Here is a 20,610-nt window from a genome sequence, read left to right on the forward strand (position 1 = left end):
ATTTTCTTGAGTTTGGATAGAAGTATTCCAGATAGATGAGACATCTAAGGATGGGTTTATAGTGTCTGTCAGTTTCCAGGTGTGATGTTTAATAGCACCAATTATCAGGAAGCCTTTACTGCTTCACACAGAGAAACTTGCATTCAATCCACAAATTAATCTGGAGACTCAAAACAAAACAAAAATCTGAAAATAGAAATGTTACCCTTATTCAATAAGCATTATTATGTTCACCAATTCTTAGAGGGAGAGCAAAATCTTCACCTAAAACCATTCATTGGACCTCAGCAGTCAGATGGACTATTTCCAGGTCTTTGAATATAAAAAATATTTAAAAGCTTTCCTTGTGGGTTTGGGTTTTCAAAGAGGATCCCTTTGGAAAGTTGGCAAATACTTACTTTCCTGGCACAAAGATTGGTTTTTTTTCTTTTCCCCTCCACCCAAAGCTATGACAGGGTGGAGTGGAGTATACTTCCATGAAATTGCATGTTTCCAAAATAGGATTCAGTGTTATATTTTACTGCTGTTAGAATTGAATCTCTAATCAAAAATAAGCAAAAACCAAACATTCTAGAAATAGAATTTCAGCTCATATTCTCTAATTTGGTCTTCATATAGGATAGAATTATTATATCTTATAAAAGTACCTTTTGAGCAGAAATGTAGCAAACAGTCAATTAGCAAAGTGGTTCAGATTCCATTCTTGTTTCTGTGATCTCATGTAGTAATATCCACAATCTCAAATGGCAATCACACCGTATCATTAACGCTGTTCAGATTCTCTCGTAGTCTGGATGGCTTGCAGGAAGGGGCATTGCATTCTTCAGCTCCTTGGTTTTGCTTCCCAGCACAAGCCTACATTTAACCTAAATGACCGGGAACAATCCTGGTGTTCCTTGCTAGTGGATTGGGATTCTCTGTTGCCTAGCGTGGGATGGATCTATAATAGATGGAACCTGCTTATACATTTTATAGAAGTGATAATTTTGGATGAAAGTTGGGACCAGCAGGGTAAGAAAACTATAACTATTGTTTTGCTGGGTGCTGTGGATTATATTTCCCAAGGTCTCAGCTGATCATTTTTGCTTCCAAGGTGACGTGTAAAAGGCCCTAGCTATGGCAGATAATGCTAGGATAACACCTTTTAAGATGCTTTTCTCGTTGGTTCTTAAACATTAAACCCTTAAATAGTGCACTGGAGAGAGAAACGTGACAGCGGTGGCCCGAGAGATGGTGAGCATCCCTGCAGGGCAGACTGTCTTAGACTTCTCCAGGATGTCCTCGGCATCTAGCAGACTTAGACATACAGGAAGTGCTTAATGAATATTCGTTAATATCCATGTGTCTCCTGGGCTTGGAGAGCAGAAAATGAGTTGAAACAACTCCAGATACAAAGGAGTGAATGCATGTAGAAGAGTTTCAAACACTGTTTGAATAGGACGGACGTGTAGGCAAACATTACCATCCTTTCCTACCTTGAAATTGTGTCTTCTGGTTTGTTTGGGTTTTTGGGTTTTGTGCGTGTTGTTCTTGCTGTTGTTTTTAGAATCCCATTGTACCTTTCTTTAATAAACACTAACATTCTTTCCTATCGTGAGATTTTGTTTTTTAGTTCTTTGGTTGTTTTTTTTTGTTTTTATTAACAAAAAAATTAAATATTCTTTCATTTTTCTGAAGAAAGACCCAGCGGGCTCCTCTGGCCATAGGATGATGTTAACACTTTTCGTCATCCCTCTTTTCTTCTTTTTCCCCCAGTTTTGAAAGTATGGTCTTCAGATTCTAAGTGGCTCTTCTTCAAAGACCTATCTGCTTTCACAGTGAACTCTTGGCACTTAAAAGATCTTTGATGACTAAGGACCCCCTTGCTTGCCTGGGTTTCTACAGGAGGGTGTTCTCCTTTTTGAGAACTGGCTAGGTTATAAACATAAAAGATCTTCCATGAATGGCTCCCAGGCAATTCCTAAAGTCTCTTGAAGGAAAAGTTTCCTCATATGAATGAGTGGACCTTTTACTGTTTCCTGGAGAACTGGCCCAGAGGCACAAGACAGGCGCCAGAGGAAAACCAAGAACCAGGCTGGGGACAGGGAAGGAGTATGGCAGCGGGTGCTGAGGAAAAACCATGAAGGAAGATGGAGGACGCAACAGAAAACATGTGCTGTAGCTTCGCGTGAGAAGAAAGCTTCTGAAGCCTGTGTTCCCTCTTAGTTCAGGTTTTACTGAGCTTTCTCCTAGGAGATGAACTAATAGTGTGCATCGTTAGATTATGTTTTTTAGGCATAAATCTGTTATTTAAGTAAGGTTATAAAAGCCCTGAGCTTTGCTTGGACTCGATGGGGTGCACACTCCTTGAAGCAAAGGTGCTAGTGTAAAGCATTTTTGTTGGAGCTCTTGGTTTGCTGAATGAAACCATGGAACCTGCGATCCTTGGCACTTGCCACGTGCAGGCTGGCTGTCTCTTTCCCCTTGAAATGGGAGACATGCAGGCACACGGCAGGCACGTGGATCATGGGAAGGTATGGGACCACCCTTCTGTGATGGTAACTCACCTTGTGTGAAACATTTGAAAAATATGCCAGAGCGTGGGGACTTGACCTTAGTGAACTGGGGAAAAAAGGAAGCCAGAAGGTAACATGGCATATTTTAACTGCAGTGATTCAGGTTTCTTTAGTCTTCAGTGCTTTGATTCACTCTCATGCTGTTTCTTTTAATTCGTTTACGATTATTGCTTCGAAATGTTTTCATTTACTCTGATTCTCTCCTATGAAGAATGAAGAGGCAGGTCATGACTTCCCCTTTTCCCTCTATCATATATTATTGCCAGAAACTCCCTCAACAAAGAAAAAAAATACACACACACACACACACACACAGAGAAAGGTGGTGTCTTCAACTTCACAGGATTTTTCAAAGTATTCTATCTAGTATTAGCTCCAAATTGTGCACATTCAGAAACAGCAGAGCTGCCACTTCATTACCAACAAAAGATTTTTAATCACAAGTTCTTATATGAAACCTCTGTCCTATTTGTTGGGATTTAGAATCCATGATACCTCTAACCAACTAAGGATATAATGACTAGGTGAGGGCAGGGCAGTGTCCACTGAGCTCAGAGCGGTGAGCGGACACAAAGGTTTTCTACAGGTACCAGGGACTTGTCTCTGAAAAGCAGTCAAGGTACTTGTTAGGTACATTTATTGATTTAGTCAACTGATATTGGCAAGAAGTCAAATTATTGATTCGATACTGGACCTTGTAAAATGATTTTGAATACTTTAGGTGAAAGATAGAATGGTAGTAGGAAAAATAGGTTGTTTTTCTATTAGACATTAAGTTTGACTATAAAAAACTTTAGATAACTCCGAGTGTTGGTTCTTCTAATTTGAGTGTAGGTTTTCCCACCAGAGACAGACATGGTTGTCTTTACCCTGTCCCGTAAACCCAAGAGGAGAGAAGTAGAGACTATTTTGTCGAGCCTGATTCTTCTGCTGAAATAGGTGTTGGATTGATATGTTATGATGTCCATGATATCAAGGTAGAGGCAGCAATAATTAGCTCTCAGGGCTGATTGCCTTTCTCCAAGAGAGCTGGACTTTGGGTCACTCCTGTGTTCCCTTGATTGACATGCCAAAATTTTGAAGAAGTACAGAGTTATGGTTACCAGGAGCAAAAAGGTTGTTAGCATTTGCCAAGAATTAATGCCTAAAAAGTGTGACTGTTCTAGAGGTAGCTGTGTTCTAAGAGTATGGTCAAAGGAAGTGGAGTCCTGGGATGTAAAGGTTTGGGGTGAGGAGATTTCTAAGTGCTTAGGTAATTCTAAGTGCGATTTTATTGGCGAGGAAACAATAACACTGTATTAGTTTCTAGAACAGTGGTCTAGTCTGAGATTGATGTTGTGTATGGGCAGAGTCTGTCCGTCTGAACTTTGCTGCTTGGAGGACGTACTTGGGGTTGGAAGGCTCCGTATCACATTTGATTAGATTTTTTGTGAGTCACAGACTTGGGGGGTGAGCCTGGCTCTGAAAAGCTTTATCCTGTGCATTAGCAGAATTCTCAATGATTTGGCCTATTTGTCTTCTACGCCCCCAAGCCTTGGGGTTTAAGAAATGGTGTGTTTCCAGAAGTTTTTCAGGAGTGCACACACTGTTGAATATGGCTTTGGCAGCTGTGCTGTTGTGGTTGTCGAGGTGTGGAAGAGTGTTTTCATTCTCGGTCTCTTGTTGTGAAGAGCTGGTCCTTATCAGTAGTTCATCCTGCCGGCCCACAGTGAAATGATGTGATGAGAACACTCTCGAACTCAGAGTGAACGGGACATGGCACCTGCCACATCAAACAAAGATAAACACAGGCAGAGGTCACTTTCCATCTTTTATAGACCTGACCTTTATCGACATCACCTGTGTATCCTGCTGTGTACACAAGGTTTCACATCCAGAGGCATCGATGTCATGGGAATGTATTCCAAGTATGTGTTTTTAAGGTTATTTGTTCTTCTGTTTCCATGAACAGATATCAGTATTACCTGCAAGTCAAAAAAGACGTGCTTGAAGGGCGGTTGCGATGTACACTGGAACAGGTGATCCGGCTGGCGGGCCTAGCTGTGCAAGGTAAGAGAGTGGGGACCAGTGTGTGACAGTCCGTCTTCTGTTGGATGCTGGTGTTGCTGGCCTCTCAGAGGGAAAGTTAAATTTACTTAAACGATCCCTTAGTAACTCTCACTTTTCATCTCAAGGTATCTTACATTAAAAACGCAGAGACAGTGATTTTTGGAGGCAGGATGTTGGATTTCTCAAAGCTGTTTGCAAGTTGCTCATGCTTGTATAATTTTAGTTTTATTTGAAGAAGCAGCAGCTTTCATCCCGCCTGTAAGTAAAGCTACATTGCAGGGTTGGTGGAACATTTTCTTAGAATTTTTTCACTGCCCAACATGGTCATATTTTGTGGCTTGACGCTATGACTGTGTGACTTTCACATCAGTTTCAAGTGTGAGAGCTTAAAACATTATAGTGTAATTTATTCCGACACAGTTAAAGAGAGAAATTTAGAATGCAAGATTGTAATGTGGAACAACAAATGTGTGTTAGAGTACATTTATCTTTCAACTTGTCCTACTTAGATTGATCAGACACCTATGTTTTTATCTTCTCTAAATTGTTACACATATTTACGTAACACACCATGTAATTTTTTACATATATTTATACATTACTCTTTATTGAGTGGTAGCTTCATTGTCTTTAGTCATGCTGAAAACAAGATAAAGGTATAATTTTTAAAGAGAGACAAGTTTCCCTTGTAGTCATGATTTTCTTTAAAATCAGGTACCGTCCAAATGCAAGCCTGCCAGCCTCCAAGTCCTTGCTGTGTGGATTGTTGTTGTAGAAGCTGAGAACTGAACTTCCCATCTGTAACTGCACTGAAGTTAAACCTTTTGGGTTTGAAATGTCTAAAGAGGCAGCCTTTCCTTGATAACTTTCATTTTTGGGATATTAGCGGGTTAGCGATTTTTGTTGGATGTATGATTCCTAGTAGTTAGCTCCTCCTGTTACCCTGTGGATTGGAAGTACGCAAAATATGTTGTATCTCATCTGTTCACCTAAAGGCTGGAAGGGGAAGGAGCAATGCCCAGAACGATATAACAAAACCATCCGTGGTTATAACTGAAAAATCATTGAAACAGTGGAGAAGACACCCTTAATGGGGAGAAGAGAGAGAAGATCCAATGGGTCCCTCATCTTCAAATTGGGTCTTTCTCCTTTAAAATGCTTCCTTTTCACTTACTCTCTTTTTTTCCCTCTCACTCTATAATCATTGGGCTCATTACAGGCATCCTGGATATTGGAGGACCCTAGTGGTAGCTTTCAGGCTGAAGGAAGTTGGTGAACTTACTCTGGGTTCCCTTTTCCTTGGGTCCTTGAAGCTCACTGTTCAGTCTGATGAAACCTCCTCTAGCTATAATATTTGTAAAATAATTTTTCTGAGAACCCTTATTGGGCAGTTAGAAAGCCACATCAACAGAGATAAAAGTTGTGATGAAATATGACAACAGATAACTGACCTTGGAATTAGGCAGAGCTCACGATCTTTGGTGTTCCTGAGTACCTCACCGTGTAATTAGTTATGTGCTGAGCTTGTAGGTACATCTTTGCCTTCTTGGTAACGTCTTTACACTGGCCTTCTGTGTGGATCCCCTCACTCTCTAGCTCTTGTTACCTAAAAGATACCTGAATCCATTTCTACCTGATGCTAAACATTTTACATGAAATTAAAATTTCATGCTGTTTTGAGTTTTTTTTTTTTTTTTTTTTTTTTGAGAGCAAGTAGGATTAGAAGCAAGACATTTATAGATTTATGATAGAGGCTCACTGTATTCATTTTACATGTGCTCAAACTTACAACTGTGAGATGAAAACAGGACAAAACAGAATTTTGGGCATCTTATAACATGTGGAGTTGTTTAGAAGGTGTAAAAATTTGCAAGGATGCTTGCCAAGGGTGATTTACAGTGGGAATTTCCAGCTTCAAATATATGAAGAGATGGCAGATGGGTTTGGCTCTTCAGTTCTCTAAATTAACCTTGAGTTGAAAAGTCCCCTTGGCAGATATTATTAAGATATGTGTTGGTGAATACTTAATAAAAAGATAAATATAGATTTGTTTTAACTTTTTAAAATAGCTTAGGAATCACTTTCAAATTTCCCCATTCTTTCTAGAAAATTATGTAGCAGTGCTCACGTGCTGATATTTACATTATTGCTATGTAAAAGTGGTAGTAACATCAAACCCATCTTGGCACTGTTTTTATTTAATAATAGTACAGAAGTAGGATAAAGTGGCGAGAGTAAATGTGGTGATAAGTTTACCCTATTTTATTCCATCTTTAATGTCATATAATAAAGACTCCTTCTCCTTCTTTTCTTTTCAGCTGATTTTGGAGACTATAATCAGTTTGATTCTCAGGATTTCCTCAGAGAATATGTGCTATTTCCAATGGTAAGTGTAATTTCCTTTTTCTTAATTAATTTTCTACCTTCTTTGGATATTTAATTCTTTCCTTTGAAAATCTCAGAGGAATTTACACACATATTCCCTAGGGAGAATGTCCCTGCATTTATAAAGTAGGGACAAGTTTTGTAAGACACTGAGAAAGGTAAAGATGCCTCTTCTTACCTCCTCAAGACACTTCCCTGCCCCCGGCCCCATCACACTAGCCTCCACTACTATGTTCTGTCTTCCTTTCTGAGCACACCCAGCTTGGTCCCATACCAGAGCCTTTGTACTGCGCCTCCTCTGCCTGGAATGCTCGACCCCAGGTCTTCTTATGACTTGTCATTCAGGTCTTGATTCAAATATCACCTCCTCAGGGAAGCCTTCCTTTTCCTTGACCATCTGTATTATACACTCCAACCATCCGGCACTTCCTGCCCTTTTATGCGTGTAATCAGAGCTCTTTCAGTATCTGAACGTGTTCATTCTTTCTTTCATTTTTATTGTCAGCTGGAATGTCAGCTCTGTGGTCCTCAAGCAGGGACCCTATCTATCTCGTCCACTGTTGTCTGGCACATAATTTGCATGCATATAAGTCTGTTGAATGCGTCCATGGAGTAAAATGTTTATTCCTGGGTTAAATTAGGCATGAGGCTAGGTTTTTATCCCTGGAGTATTTTTGTTTGTTTTTTGGTAGCTTTGGAGTAATTGAGAAGAGCTTTCACGAGGAAAGTTAAAACATTTGAAAAACCATTTTAGGGAAAGGCTATACCCACTCCAACATTCCGGCTCTGATTTTAGAAATCACGATCATTTACCACTCTTTTTCCCCTGAGGGATAAAGTTATATAAGAAACGGTGCTTGTTCTCAGGGCAACGACAAAGTGGCTGAGTCAATAGGAAGTTTGCAAAATCCTAATGCAAATCCAAGTGTAACAAAGTATGATAGGGATTTTATGTGGGGAGAGGTTACCTGTTTTGGGAGCTGAGTGTAGGTTGAAAGACTAATGGTGTGTGAGCTGCACCTTAAAGAATGAGCAGCATTGCAGCAGGCAGAGAGGGAAGGAGCAAGGGATGCTCTAGACAGAGGGAGAAGAAGCAGAGGCGAGGTGGCCTGCGTAACTGGGTGGGAGCCAGCTGGCCAGGCTGACGGCCGCTCAGGGGTGCGGAGGGGAGCGGTGGCAGAGAAGCCTGAAACATCTGAGGAGTTAGAACACGTGGGCTCCGTCCAGGGGTTCGCGGACCCCATACTTTGAGGACCACTGGATTAGAGTAATGAGACCGTTTGCGGAAGGACGTCAGATAAGAATCTGTTGTGGTGTTCTCGGCAAGACACAGGAATTGGGTGTTGGCAGTGAAGATGAAAACAAAAAAGCAATGCAAAAGATATTTTGGAAGTACAGTGGGCAGAGCTTGGCATCTAAACTACTATGGCATATGGGAGAAAGTAGAGGGTCTGGCGACAAAGGTTTTAAGTTTTGAGAGACGAGGGTAAGTAAGATTGCAGTTATTTCCTGTGTCAGTGATGAGATGAATCTAATTGGTCCAAAACTTAAAAAAATTTTTTTTTAAATTTTTATACAATTCTTAAAGGTTACTTTCCATTTACAGTTATTACAAAATGTTGGCTGTATTCCCCATATTGTACAGTACATCCTTAAGCCTCTCTTATATCCAGTAATCTGTACCTCCCATTCCTTCCTCCCCTACTCGTAACCACTAGTTTGTTCTCTATATCTGTGAGTCTGCTTCTTTTTGTTATATTCACTAGTTTGTTGTATTTTTTTAGATTCTACATATAAGCGATATCATACAGTATTTGTCTTTCTCTGTCTGACTTATTTCACTTAGCATAATGCCCTCCAAGTCCATCCATGTTGTTGCAGATGGCAAAATTTCATTCTTTTTTTTATGGCTGAGTAGTATTCCATTGTGTGTGTATCCATACACGTACACACACATGCACACACTGCATCTTCTTTATCCATTCATCTGTTGATGGACACTTAAGTTGTTTCCGTAGCTTGTCAGTTGTAAATATTGCTGCTATGAACATTGGGGTGCATGTATCTTTTAGAATTAGTGTTTTCTTTTTTTTCCAGATATATACCCAGGAGTGGAATTGCTGAGTCATATAGTAGTTCTATTTTTAGTTTTTGAGGAACCTCTCTATTGTTTTCCACAGTGGCTGCACCAGTTTACATTCCCACCAACAGTGTACAAGGGTTACCGTTTCTCTAAAGTGGTCGAAAACTTAACCTTATTCTTCTAGGTTAGGGAAATACTGCAAAATCTCTAACTTTTTATGAATAGCTCTCTCCTTATTCTTCTTCCCACCAAGATAATAGCAGTATTATCTGCTGGCCCTGCTGTTTTTTATGCCTTATTAATTCCACCGATTAAATCAACCTCCATTCAAAGAGATTAGCATATTACTTAGCAGAGAAGTTCTTCATAGGACTTGGTGTCAATATCTGTAACATCACAGAAGCTCACTCAAAAGTCAGGATGTTTTCTGGTGTGCTCGGCGGGAGGAAAGTGAAAGTGATACCTTAGAATTTTAGAGAACGTGTATGTTTGTGTCAAATGGAGACAATGAATTGGGTTGATAATTTTTCACAATTTTTTTTTGTTTTTACCTTTCTCTCATTAAAGGTCTTTATCACATAGCCTTTAGGCAGAGATCAGGAGAATTTTCAAAGGTGATTACGAGCATGAGATGTATGAGTTTGTAGGTGGTAAAATGCTTTGACAGGTTATAGTGCTATAAAGCAGCAAAGGAGTTATTTTGTGTATCATACATTTTTGAGAATAAGACCATGCCTCTGCTGGGCTCTAAGCAAATCAGATATTAAAACAACAAAGACCTCATTCAGTCTCAGTATGCCAGACAGATATTGATGTTGTTGTCCTTGGATCTAAAACTTACCTCTTTGGTATAGTAGCTGCTAGTGACAGTGGCTATTTACATTCAAATTGAAATTAATTAGCATTAAATAAAATTAAAAATTTAGTTCCTCAGTTGCATTAGCTACATTTAAAAAAATGTTCAATAGCCACATGTGGCTCATGGCTACTGTACTGGAAAGCTTGGCTATAGAACATTTCCATCATTCCAGAAAGTCCTATTGGACAGCCCTCAGGATGACATGGCAGAAGCTGATATTAGCATGCATATCTGAATCGTGAATATTCCTAGGCTTCTGCCATCAGTCATGTATCCTCTCCTCCGCCCCACGATCCTGACCCCTGTTGTATCCTCGATATCCTGTGACCTGTGGTCAGGAGGTTTAGAGTATAGGGGTCAAGTGTTCTGTGCCCATATCCTGGCTGTGCCACTTACTGGCTGTACAAACTTGGGCAAGTTATTTAACCAAAGCCTCCATTTTCTTATCTAAAACTGAGGATAACAAGCCTAATCTGACTGTGAGGCTAAAAGGAGAGAACGCATGTGAAGGACTTAATCGGGCACATGGTAAATTCTCAGTAAGTGTTTATTTAGTTGTCATCATAATCATCATTGTCCTCATATTATTATTATCATCAGCATTATTTTTCTATCTCTGTTAGGCAAGCATAGGATGCTGAAGAGTGCTTTCCCGGCAACAATACTCTATGCACTTTGAAATGTGAGCAGACAGAGGACAAGCAGAGTGCATAGATTATCATTCAGCGGCTTCGCGTAACTTGAACTCTACTCAATACCCTGTAATGGCCTATATGGGGAAAGAGTCTAAAAAAGAGTCGATATGTGTATATGTATAACTGATTCACGTTGCTGTACAGCAGAAACTAACACAACATTGTAAATCAACTATACACCAATAAAAATTAAAACAAAACAAAAACAAAAAAACCCTCGCTTGACAATATGAAACTGACACGTTGCATATTGAGCTCAGCTCAGCTCAGCTCAATCAATGTTTATTGATCGTCTACTGTATGTTGAGAGTTTATAAGCTGGCATCGTTCAAAGCCCTGAGATGGGCCCTGGAGGCAATGTGGAGGCTTGCTGCTTGCTGACCTTAGGTGCCTGTCATCTAGTAGAGGGAGAGAGACAAGGATAAAGGGTAAGATGAGTATCGAAATAACTATGTAAGAAAGACAATAGGTAGACTATGGTAAGAACTCTAAGAGAGACACACAGGGCGGAAGAGGTAGGTCCAGAGGGGGAAAGGCTTCTGTCCCACGCGAGAGGATATGGAAGCCCTGTCCAGGGAGTGGTAGGTGTGTCAAGACCTGAAAGATGGAGTGAGACATGAAAGCAGTTTGTGTTAGGAAGAGTCGGCCTGAGGTCTTGAACCCTTGAGAGAAGAGGTCTGAAGGGACGGCTGAGTCACACCGAAGAATGGTCTGAATGCCAGGCCCAGGTGTTGACCTAATTGAGTAGGCAGTGGGGAGCCATGGAAGGTTGCAAACTTTCTGCTTGGTTCCACTAGAGCTTTCAAAGGGAAGAATGCATTCCTTTGGTGGGGGAGGGAAGATGGGATGAATGGCTGTGTTTGATCTTATAAAGTAACCGAATTTGTCAAATGGCATTTCTGCAGCCGAGCAAAGAACAAAGTTAAGTACACAGGGCGCTCCCCAGGTGTGCAGCTGTGTGCAGGCTCGCTCTCTGCCATCTTTCATCCGAGCGCAGCCACTCTCGCCTGGCCCTGTGGTGGGACCACATACCTCAGGGAGGCCCCAGACACAGATGGAGGCGGTGGGGTTGAGTACAATAGCAGAGGGGTCCCTTCGGACTTTTTCTTCTTTCAGAGTAGGAGACAGCAGTTTATTGGAGCACTTTTTGATCTTCAGTTATCTTTATTTTATTCTATCACCACATGCCTTTTATTAGCTTTTCAAAATTAATATTGAGTTATTCCTAATACTCGGTACCTAGATGCACAGACATAGCTGGATTCCTAAGCCACGTGGCATCTTTGTGATTCCACAGCACAAAACTGAAAACATCGAGCTTGTTTCCTATCATGGACTTGAGTTGTTTCAGTGGATGGCTAAACAGAAAACAGCAAATTAATCAGTAACACATGAAAAATGAGAGCTGCCAGCAATTCCCTCCGTCTTCTCTAAGGTTTCTCAGGACCATCTGCAGAGCTATAGAATTTCCAATATATAGTTATGTTCGCATGTTCCAGCTTTAAGATATATTGATTTTCTCCAGTTGCATCATTTGAGATGGGATGTTTCTTGCAGTTTTGAGGTGTACCTTTTTGGGGGTAGTGTTTCATGAAAAGCTGTTAAATTGGACGTAATCTTTATATAAATGATAGTTTAGAACCAAGGGAATGAGCCATTCTGGATGTTTTCTGTGAAAACATCAGTCCCCCCGTCAAGTGTCTTTGATGAGCCTTGGAAGGTTCACCGGGACACACAGCTCGGACCCCCTTCTAACGCCCCCTCTGGAGCTCAGAGGAAGACGGAGCACATCTGTGCCCTCCTTGGTGCTCACCAGCCTGGGGGGCGTGGAAGTTGCACCTGGGAAGGGCAGAGGCATCTGGGCTGGAGTCACCGAAAGGGATGGGATGAGCTATAGAATCTCCATGCCCGTCAATGTCTCAGGAACTGATTGATCTCCCCATCTTGGATGTATTCCTCCAGACTCCATCTCACTTTCCTGCTAAATGTTTAACAAACCCTTTAAATACTCCCGCCGTCATTGAAGGGGAGTTGGGAAGCAATGTGTCCAGTTTACTCTAATCCCATGGGAGCCAGCACAGCACTGGTCCAGGGGCCTGGGATTCAGTTGATCGAGACACCAGCTGGTCAGCTCCCCACCTGTTACCTTCTGGAGCTCTGATGAGGCGGTTGAGTGGTCATGGCCTCTTTTGCTCCCAAGGCCCCATCAACTAGCCTCTGAATGAGCCAGCTCTGACTTCAGGTGGCTCTGAATTAGTTTGCTGGGATTGTGCTGGTGGATAAAAAGGCCAGGCACAGTCCCTTCTTGGGCTCAGCTTTGGAAGGGATGGTGACCTGGAAACTCATTTGCCTGTATATCCTCATTGTTAAAAACGTGAAAGCGCTTACAAAGCATTTTTTTAAACTTTTAATTTTATATTGGAGTATAGTCGATTACCAATGTTGTGTTAATTTCAGGTGTACCACAAAGTGATTCAATACATGTACGTGTATTTATTCTTTTTCAAGTTCTTTTCCCATTTAGGCTGTTACATAATATTGACCAGAGTTTCCCTGTGCTATACAGTAGGTCCTTGTTGGTTATCCATTTTAAATATAGCAGTGTGTACACGTCAATCTCAAACTCCCTAACTATCCCTTCCCCCCCCACCCTACCCCCTGGTAACCATAAGTTGGTTCTCTAAGTCTGTGAGTCTGTTTCTGTTTCTTACAAAGCATTTTTAATAAAAGTCCAAGAGGCAGGCAGATAGGGAAGAAGAAGGTAAATGAAAAAAGAGCTATTCCCAGATCCTCTAGAATTTAGATGGCAACCCCAAATATGCCTTGAAATAGCCTGTTATAGTGGAGAGCCCTGTTACAAAAGTAAAAATGAACCTCTGTCCTAAAAATGACAACCTTTAATTCAAAGGAGTAAAGGGAGACTGAGGAAGTGAAGCTAATCCGGAACAACTTCGAGAAAAAAGAGAGTTTTTAAGGTTTGCAAGCAAAATAGCAAGTGACCTGAACTGCTTTCCATTTTGGTAGGATTTGGCCCTGGAAGAAGCTGTTCTGGAGGAGCTGACACAGAAGGTGGCCCAAGAACACAAAGCCCACAGGTAAGGCGGGGGCCGCCTGACCCAGCACGTGGCCACCGTCCTGTCCTGTCTGAGGCAGGAGACGTTCGGCCCCTCCCCGCAAGCCCCGGCTTGAGTCAACACAGTTCTGTTTCTTGTAGCAAGTGATTCAGCTCTGTTCTGAGAGTGCATGTAGATTTGAAAACTGTGCTACCACTCCTCTTTCTTTTTTTCTCTCTCTCCCTTTTGTTTTTTCCTCCCTCCCTCCCTTTCTTTTTTTTTTCTTTTTTCCTTTTTTTCTTTCACACCAGTGTGGCCCACACAGATGTGGAGTTGTTGGCCAGAGGAATTCCTCTCTGTGACCCTCCTAAAACTGTTGCCAGACCTGGGAAGCCTGGGACTGCTTGTGCTGAGTGCAGACCTCAAGAGCTGCTTTGGGTGGGAAAGTCAAGGTCAGGAGGGAAAAGAGTGAGATTGAAGGCATCCCTGAGAGCTTGATCAGGGCCACGTGGAGCTCTTTGGGACATGTGCAGTGGTCCCAGACTCTTCTCTTATCTTGGTTACTTGGCTCCCAAAATGTCATCCTCATAAACTTTTGCCTTTCTTCCTTTTTTCCTTCTTTCTTTTTTAGCAGTGGAGATTTTTTTCCCAGGTGGGAGAAAAATACATTTTTTTTTTTTTTTTTTAAAGCAGGCAGCATTATTCACCAGGATGTCTGGAATAATTATTTAGTGTTTATAGGGCTGTGGCTCTTAATTATATACTTTACCTTCCTCTTATTATTCCCTGTTGAGTAAAAGGCTACTGAGGAATATATTAATGCATTACTTAGTAATGCACCATGCCTGCACAGTTGGTTGGGTGACAATGGCTTTTCCCAGAACTAAAACCACAGTTCTGGAATTTGCCACCAGGAGGGTAGGATCTTCCACTGACTTTATTGCTCTTAACCATTTCCTCCTTTGATGCTCTTTTGATTTTAGTGGCATCCTGCCAGCAGAAGCTGAGCTTATGTACATCAATGAGGTGGAACGTTTGGATGGCTTTGGACAGGAAATCTTCCCTGTGAAGGTAGCATACCCTCTCCTTGCTTCAGCCGTCTCAGAACAGCACAGGCATTTGGAAAACCAGTGTTGACTGAGAGCAGAGAGCCAGAAGGCTTGGCTTTCTTACTGCTACGTGGCATTAGCTGGCAAGTCCAATTTACTTTAGGTAAAGCAAACCCTTTTTCGTAACGGAGAGGGTTTGAAGCTTTCCATGGTCTTCAGCAGAATATCTCATTTGTAAGACAACCTTCTGAGTGAGTACCAAACACCAGCCCATTTGGTGCCAAGAATTTATCGAGGCCACATCCAGCCTTCCAATGGGACAAGGAGCAAACATCATGCGTGCCTTAATACAGACCCTCCCCAGCAGTTTTCTTGCCCGTGCTTCTTTTCTTTTCTCTTCTTTGGGCTGATGCGGTGATAATTGTTTGTGAGGAAGAATGAAACATTTCCTGTATGCAGTCATACTTTATTTCTCCAGCTCTACAGAGCCTCTGTTGTGGGTTCCCAGCCCCTTTGGTGTTGTCTGGAAACTATGCCTAGGAAGTGGTTACAGCACATCCCATCCTTTGCAACAAATCCACCTCCTGAAGTGGGTGTGGTTGGGGGGTCATGGTGCAAGGTCATTTACAGAGCTGAGCCCATCATCCAAACTCATTTTCCTCTCTCTGCTGACCCACTTTGCAAAAGATGGAGTTTTATCAGAAACCTAAAGCAACTGGCACATCTCGGCAATTTGGGAGATGCCTGCAGCTTCAGCATAAACATTTCACTCCAGACTGGCTCCGCTGGCTGTTGTATAAGTGTTCTGTTCCCCCTCTGTTGCACGCTTGCAATTTGCCTTAATGAGAACTGCCCATGTGTATCAAGTAGAAGCGAGCAGGGTGGCCGCAGCTTCCAAAAAAGGCTAAATGGCTCTTTTTTAGATTTGTTTAATTTTCTTTTGCTTCTCTAATGGCTGCCCTTCATAGGGTTGTAATCCATTTTCCTTGCAATAATACCTTATGAAACCATCTGCATCCCACTTCCATTTCACCCACCCATATATAGTCATGCCATTTTGGAAAATCACAGTAAACTTTTCTCCACTTCTAGAAAACTGACTTCTCAGGCCCTGGAAGTTGGAGGTTTTGTCATGGTGGTCATTTGCTTGTGTTGTCTTTAGTAATTCTGAACTGTGGGAAATAGAGGCAGTGGAGACAGTGTTGAAATCCACCGTGCTTGGTTCTGATGTGTTTTCTAGTCTGTCCTTCAGTGGGAAAAGTACAAGGGAGATACCAGAGCTTAGTCCGAGTGGGCAGATAGGCACGGCTGACTCACTGCCAGTGGGTGTAACTCAGCTGGGCTGCTGCTTTTTTTTCTTCCTCCGCCACATATCTGTTCATGACTCAGGTGACCACCTACAGACCACATGAGTCCTGGCGACCCAAGGGCGATGGGTGGGGCCGCAGTAGCCGTGTGGGCAGTGAGGGGGTCAGCTCTAAGTGAAAGAGCCACCAGGGAAGTGTGCAGGGGTAACCTGCACATGGGGATGGGGTCCCTTTGGGTTAGTACAGGTCCTTCTTGACCACAGAAGGTTTAAAAAGTGTGTTATGGATATGTCCCAGGGAAGAACGTTTATGTTTAGTGTGGGTTTTTCCATGAGTGGTTTCTTAAAAATTTTCAAGGTTCAGGGCGGGGGATTCCCTTCCATTTCCTGACAGGTCTGCCCTTCCCCCTCCACAAACACAGGGGTGGCCGCCACCTCCATCCTCCTGTATTGTCGGAGCATGTGGGCGCGGAGGGACGGAGCTTCTGGAATGGGTCATACAGAGTCTGGAGCCTCAGTCCTTGGCTAAGTTGTTCTAACGGGTATCCGTTATGTGTTTTTTCCGTTGTCTCACCCTGGTGGCCTGCCCCTCCCACGTCCCCATCCACTCCCACCAGACCTCTGCACCCACCTACTGGCAACGTGCCCAGAAAAGTCTTTCTGCAGAATTTTCCTGTTTCTTCCCGTCTCTACTTCACCTATCTTCTTTTCCCTCACAGATTTTTCTGTAATACAGCTTACCTTTGAACGTCTCATAATTACCGAGGCCCTCTTTTTAAAAATTTTATTTATTTGTTTGTTTGTTTGTTTATGTATTTATTTTGCTGCGTTGGGTCCTCGTTGCTATGCGTGGGCTTTTCTCTAGTTGTGATGTGCGGTGGCTTCTCTTGTTGCGGAGCACGGGTTCTAGAGCGCGGTCTCAGTAGTTGTGGCTCACGGGTTCTAGAGCGCAGTCTCAGTAGTTGTGGCTCATGGGCTCTAGAGCGTAGGCTCAGCAGTTGAGGCGCACGGGCTTAGTTGCTCCGCGGCATGTGGGATCTTCCCAGACCAGGGCTGGAACCCATGTCCGCTGCATTGGCAGGTGGATTCTTAACCACTGCGCCACCAGGGAAGTCCCCGAGGCCCTTTTTTCCTCCCCAGTTCTTTCTGTCTCGGCTTTTGCCATCAGCAGCTGTCTTTCCCTTTCTCTCTCTCTGTTAGAAGACGCCTACTTGAATGGAAGCTTTGGGAGGTGGGTTGAGAAGAGGTCCCTGAGAAGGGACACTGTCATCTTTGTGTCTTAAGTGGGATCAAGTATTCTGAGGGAGGTAGGGGTTTATCTTTTCCATCTTAGGTCTGGTTGGGCGTGGCCCTCCACTTACTCCACAAAGAGGATGTCCCCCGAGAGAAAGCAGGAGGCTGGGTGACAGTTTACTCACTGGACGCTGAGCCTTGCTCCCACTCTGCTCTCAAGAACACTGGCCGCCGGGTTACACTGTTCCAGGCGGGAGGCTGGAGGCACCTGACTGGACCAAGAGACCAGACCGAAGCCCTCTGGGTTCCTCCAGACAGGGCCCAGCAGGTTGCCCGACAGTGAAGCCTGTCGTCCCCGTGCCCTTCCTGTGCTCACAAAGGTCCCAACCAGCATTTAGAATCCCACCCTGGAACGTGAATAGACAGCCGAACATCACCACCCCCCACGATGCCCTAATAGGAACAACAGACGTCAACCCAGTGAGAATGAAGCAGTGTGAAAGAGGCAGAGAGTCTGCAGGGTGAAGGGCCTCCTGCCCAAAATACCATCCTATGAGTCTCAAGGATAAAAAATACAAATATGTTACCTCCTTGAAGCAATAGAGTGCTCTTAAAAGGGAACGTTCGGCAAATAAAAAAGAACTCTCAGAGATTTAAAATATGATATCAGAAATGGAAAACTTAATAGATAGGTTAGAAGATTAAGAGAAATCTCACCCCAAAAAACCCAAAGTAATGGAATGTGGAAGGCAGGAGATAAAATTGGAGGGCCAGCCCAGATGTGCAACATCTAAACAGTGGGAGTTCTAAAAGGAGTGAAAAGGGGAAACAGAAGGTAGTAATTTGAGAAAATATCCCAGAACTGAGGAACATGAGCTTCTAAATTGGAAGGCCAAGCATGGTGGATGCAAATAGACACACTCTAGGGCTTTTAAGTGGTGGAAGTGGATGCCTTTAAGGGAGAGGAAATGGTGGGTCCAAGGCTGCTTTTAAATAAGATCTGAAGAGGATTCAGTTCTTCAAACTGTGTGCGTAAATAATTGCACATATGCAGTATGCAGATATAATCAAACTATGTGCATGTATAATTTTGATTTAAAAAACCGAAAACTAGGGTTAGAAAAGATATTAATAGATATTCATGAAAGAGAAAATCTTAACTGCCAACAAATCTGAGAAAATCCTAAAATTCTTTCTTAAACAGGAAATGTATTGTGACAAACTGAGATAAAAGAAAAAAAGGTATCTGTGTAGTCTATTAGGATGTGCATTGGGATGCGTCCCTTCGGACCTAGTGGCTTTTCTGCCCCCATTCCGTTCTATAATTCATTCCACGTATGGGCAAGAAACGGGGTGTGGTCCCCATGGGTAGGTTGCCAGACCGCTGGGGATCTGTTTCATCACAACGATCTTTTGTTGATCTTATGCAGGACAATCATGGAAACTGTGTGCACCTGGGCATTTTCTTTATGGGGATTTTCGTGAGAAACAGAATTGGAAGACAAGCAGTAATATACAGGTAGTCTGATTTGTCTTTCTCCTTTTTCCCCTCGAGGCGCTCTAGCAAACCCCATGGAGTATGAAAGTTATACAGATGAGTTACGGGGCAGACCAAGGATCAGAGCTGAGCTTTTCTCAACTCTGATAAGATCCGCCCCCTCTGCAGGATTTCACTGGTTATGGAGAAATTCATCTCACTTTCCCCGGGGGTTTGTTTGGGGATGGGGGATGTTCTTTCTTTCCACCTGACCCCAAGAAATGCGTAGTTGAACCTCCACTGAGCCAAAGAGTGGAACAAAACTCTATGAGTCTGGTTGGAGATGGGCTCTTCCATGAGTCAGGCCCCCATGGGATTACCTTTGCCTGGATTACCCATGACCAGTCATTAAATCCACACTGGCTTCTTTCCATTGCCCTGCACCCTCTACCTAACCACATGTGCTAGAAAAGTGCAAACTAATTTTTCTGTTAACGAAAGAGGTCTATTTGTGAAAGTGTGTTTTGAAAAAGCAATCAATTTGTTAGCATAACTGAAAGGACTTGGGTACTTTTTATTATTTTGACCCTTCAACCTTCTTTTCCATTTAACGTGAGTAGAAACAGCATAGGGAAGTGGCAGGGTGTCCCCTGCATTACATGTCAATGAGCTTGCTTTGTATGGGTGCCCACAGATCCCTTCGTAGTATCAACAAGCCGAAAAACTGCATGCTTGCTTTCACTTATGAGGGCAGTATGGCCTGTTATTTACCGGAAAGGCAGCTTTCCTGTGTGTGCATCTGATAGGCAGAGCTGCGCATCCAGGGCAGATGATCAAAGACAGATCTTAGAGGCAAAGCACGGTCCACTTTCTGGAAGTGAATTCTTGGTCAGCCGTGTATTCTCTGGATCAGCACTTAACTGCAGGTCATTTTGAGAAAGTTTTCCCACTAAAAGCTTCCTATTTGGCTTTTATTTTCCTAGGTCCCCACCCTGCCATTATTTTTGTCCATTTATTTTCTCTTGCTCTTTGAATAGAGACATTATTGAAACAGGAGTGGGGAGAGAGCTCTTTGGAGCTACAGAAGAAACTTTTTGACTCTTGGACGTATTCAGTCAACTCATATACCTACAACAAATTAAATAAAATATATAAATACGTGCAGAGTTGTAACTATACGCTTTTATGCCCATGTAAAGCTATCCAGCCATTTTGTCCCACACAGTTCTCTGTAGCTAAATCAGTGCTTGAATCTGGAGAAGAGAAGCAGACACATCTTGGATTCTGGCTATCTAGATGAAATAGAAAATAGCAATTTGAAAGTTTGCTGATCATAAGCGCCTCACAGGTTTTGTTCAGTTTCCTTAGGAACTGCTTCCTTTAGCCCTTGCCTTGAAACCCTTCCAAGATGGGAATTTACTTCTACTACAGTGTCATGTTAATTGTGCCACTAAGGTGAAGTCATATGGTGGAGTGAGGAGTGGACCCAGAATTCTGGCAGTGGATTTGAGGGAATGGAGCTAGAGGAGACCACATATCTCTTATCTCTTGAGACCTTCACTAAGGAGCACATAGCTGTGAGTCCACATAGATGTGATCTAATGGAATTGTAAGTCAGCAGACACCTGTAGATGTACGTAAAAACAGGTGGGACTGGTGTAATGGAAAGCTGATCGGAGGAAAACCTGGAAGGTATAGAACTCATCCGTCCCTGATGAGGAGAGTGAGTGAGGCTAAGTCATCCCCTTTGGCCTGAATTGCCTCATCTCCAAAGTGGAACGTAAATAGCCGCCTTGTCTACCTAAGAGAGTTGATAAAAGAACTGTACTCTATACAGATGCGAGACACCATCATTACTTTTCATTA

General features: G+C 42.7%; 1 protein-coding gene across 5 annotated transcripts in view; it reads left to right on the forward strand.

The window, feature by feature from the left end:
• Nucleotides 1–20,610, forward strand: part of PTPN14 (protein tyrosine phosphatase non-receptor type 14) — a 171,772-nt gene that overhangs the window by 110,477 nt on the left and 40,685 nt on the right. For all 5 annotated transcript variants that reach the window (XM_036860037.1, XM_036860030.1, XM_036860056.1 and 2 more), the window contains 5 exons: nt 4,507–4,604; nt 6,923–6,990; nt 13,651–13,721; nt 14,663–14,750; nt 18,698–18,786. In XM_036860037.1, coding sequence (XP_036715932.1) covers nt 4,507–4,604; nt 6,923–6,990; nt 13,651–13,721; nt 14,663–14,750; nt 18,698–18,786 — 414 coding nt within the window. The remainder of the gene's footprint in view (nt 1–4,506; nt 4,605–6,922; nt 6,991–13,650; nt 13,722–14,662; nt 14,751–18,697; nt 18,787–20,610) is intronic.

This window comes from Balaenoptera musculus, chromosome 1 (genome assembly GCF_009873245.2).
Source record: "Balaenoptera musculus isolate JJ_BM4_2016_0621 chromosome 1, mBalMus1.pri.v3, whole genome shotgun sequence".
Taxonomy (NCBI): domain Eukaryota; kingdom Metazoa; phylum Chordata; class Mammalia; order Artiodactyla; family Balaenopteridae; genus Balaenoptera; species Balaenoptera musculus.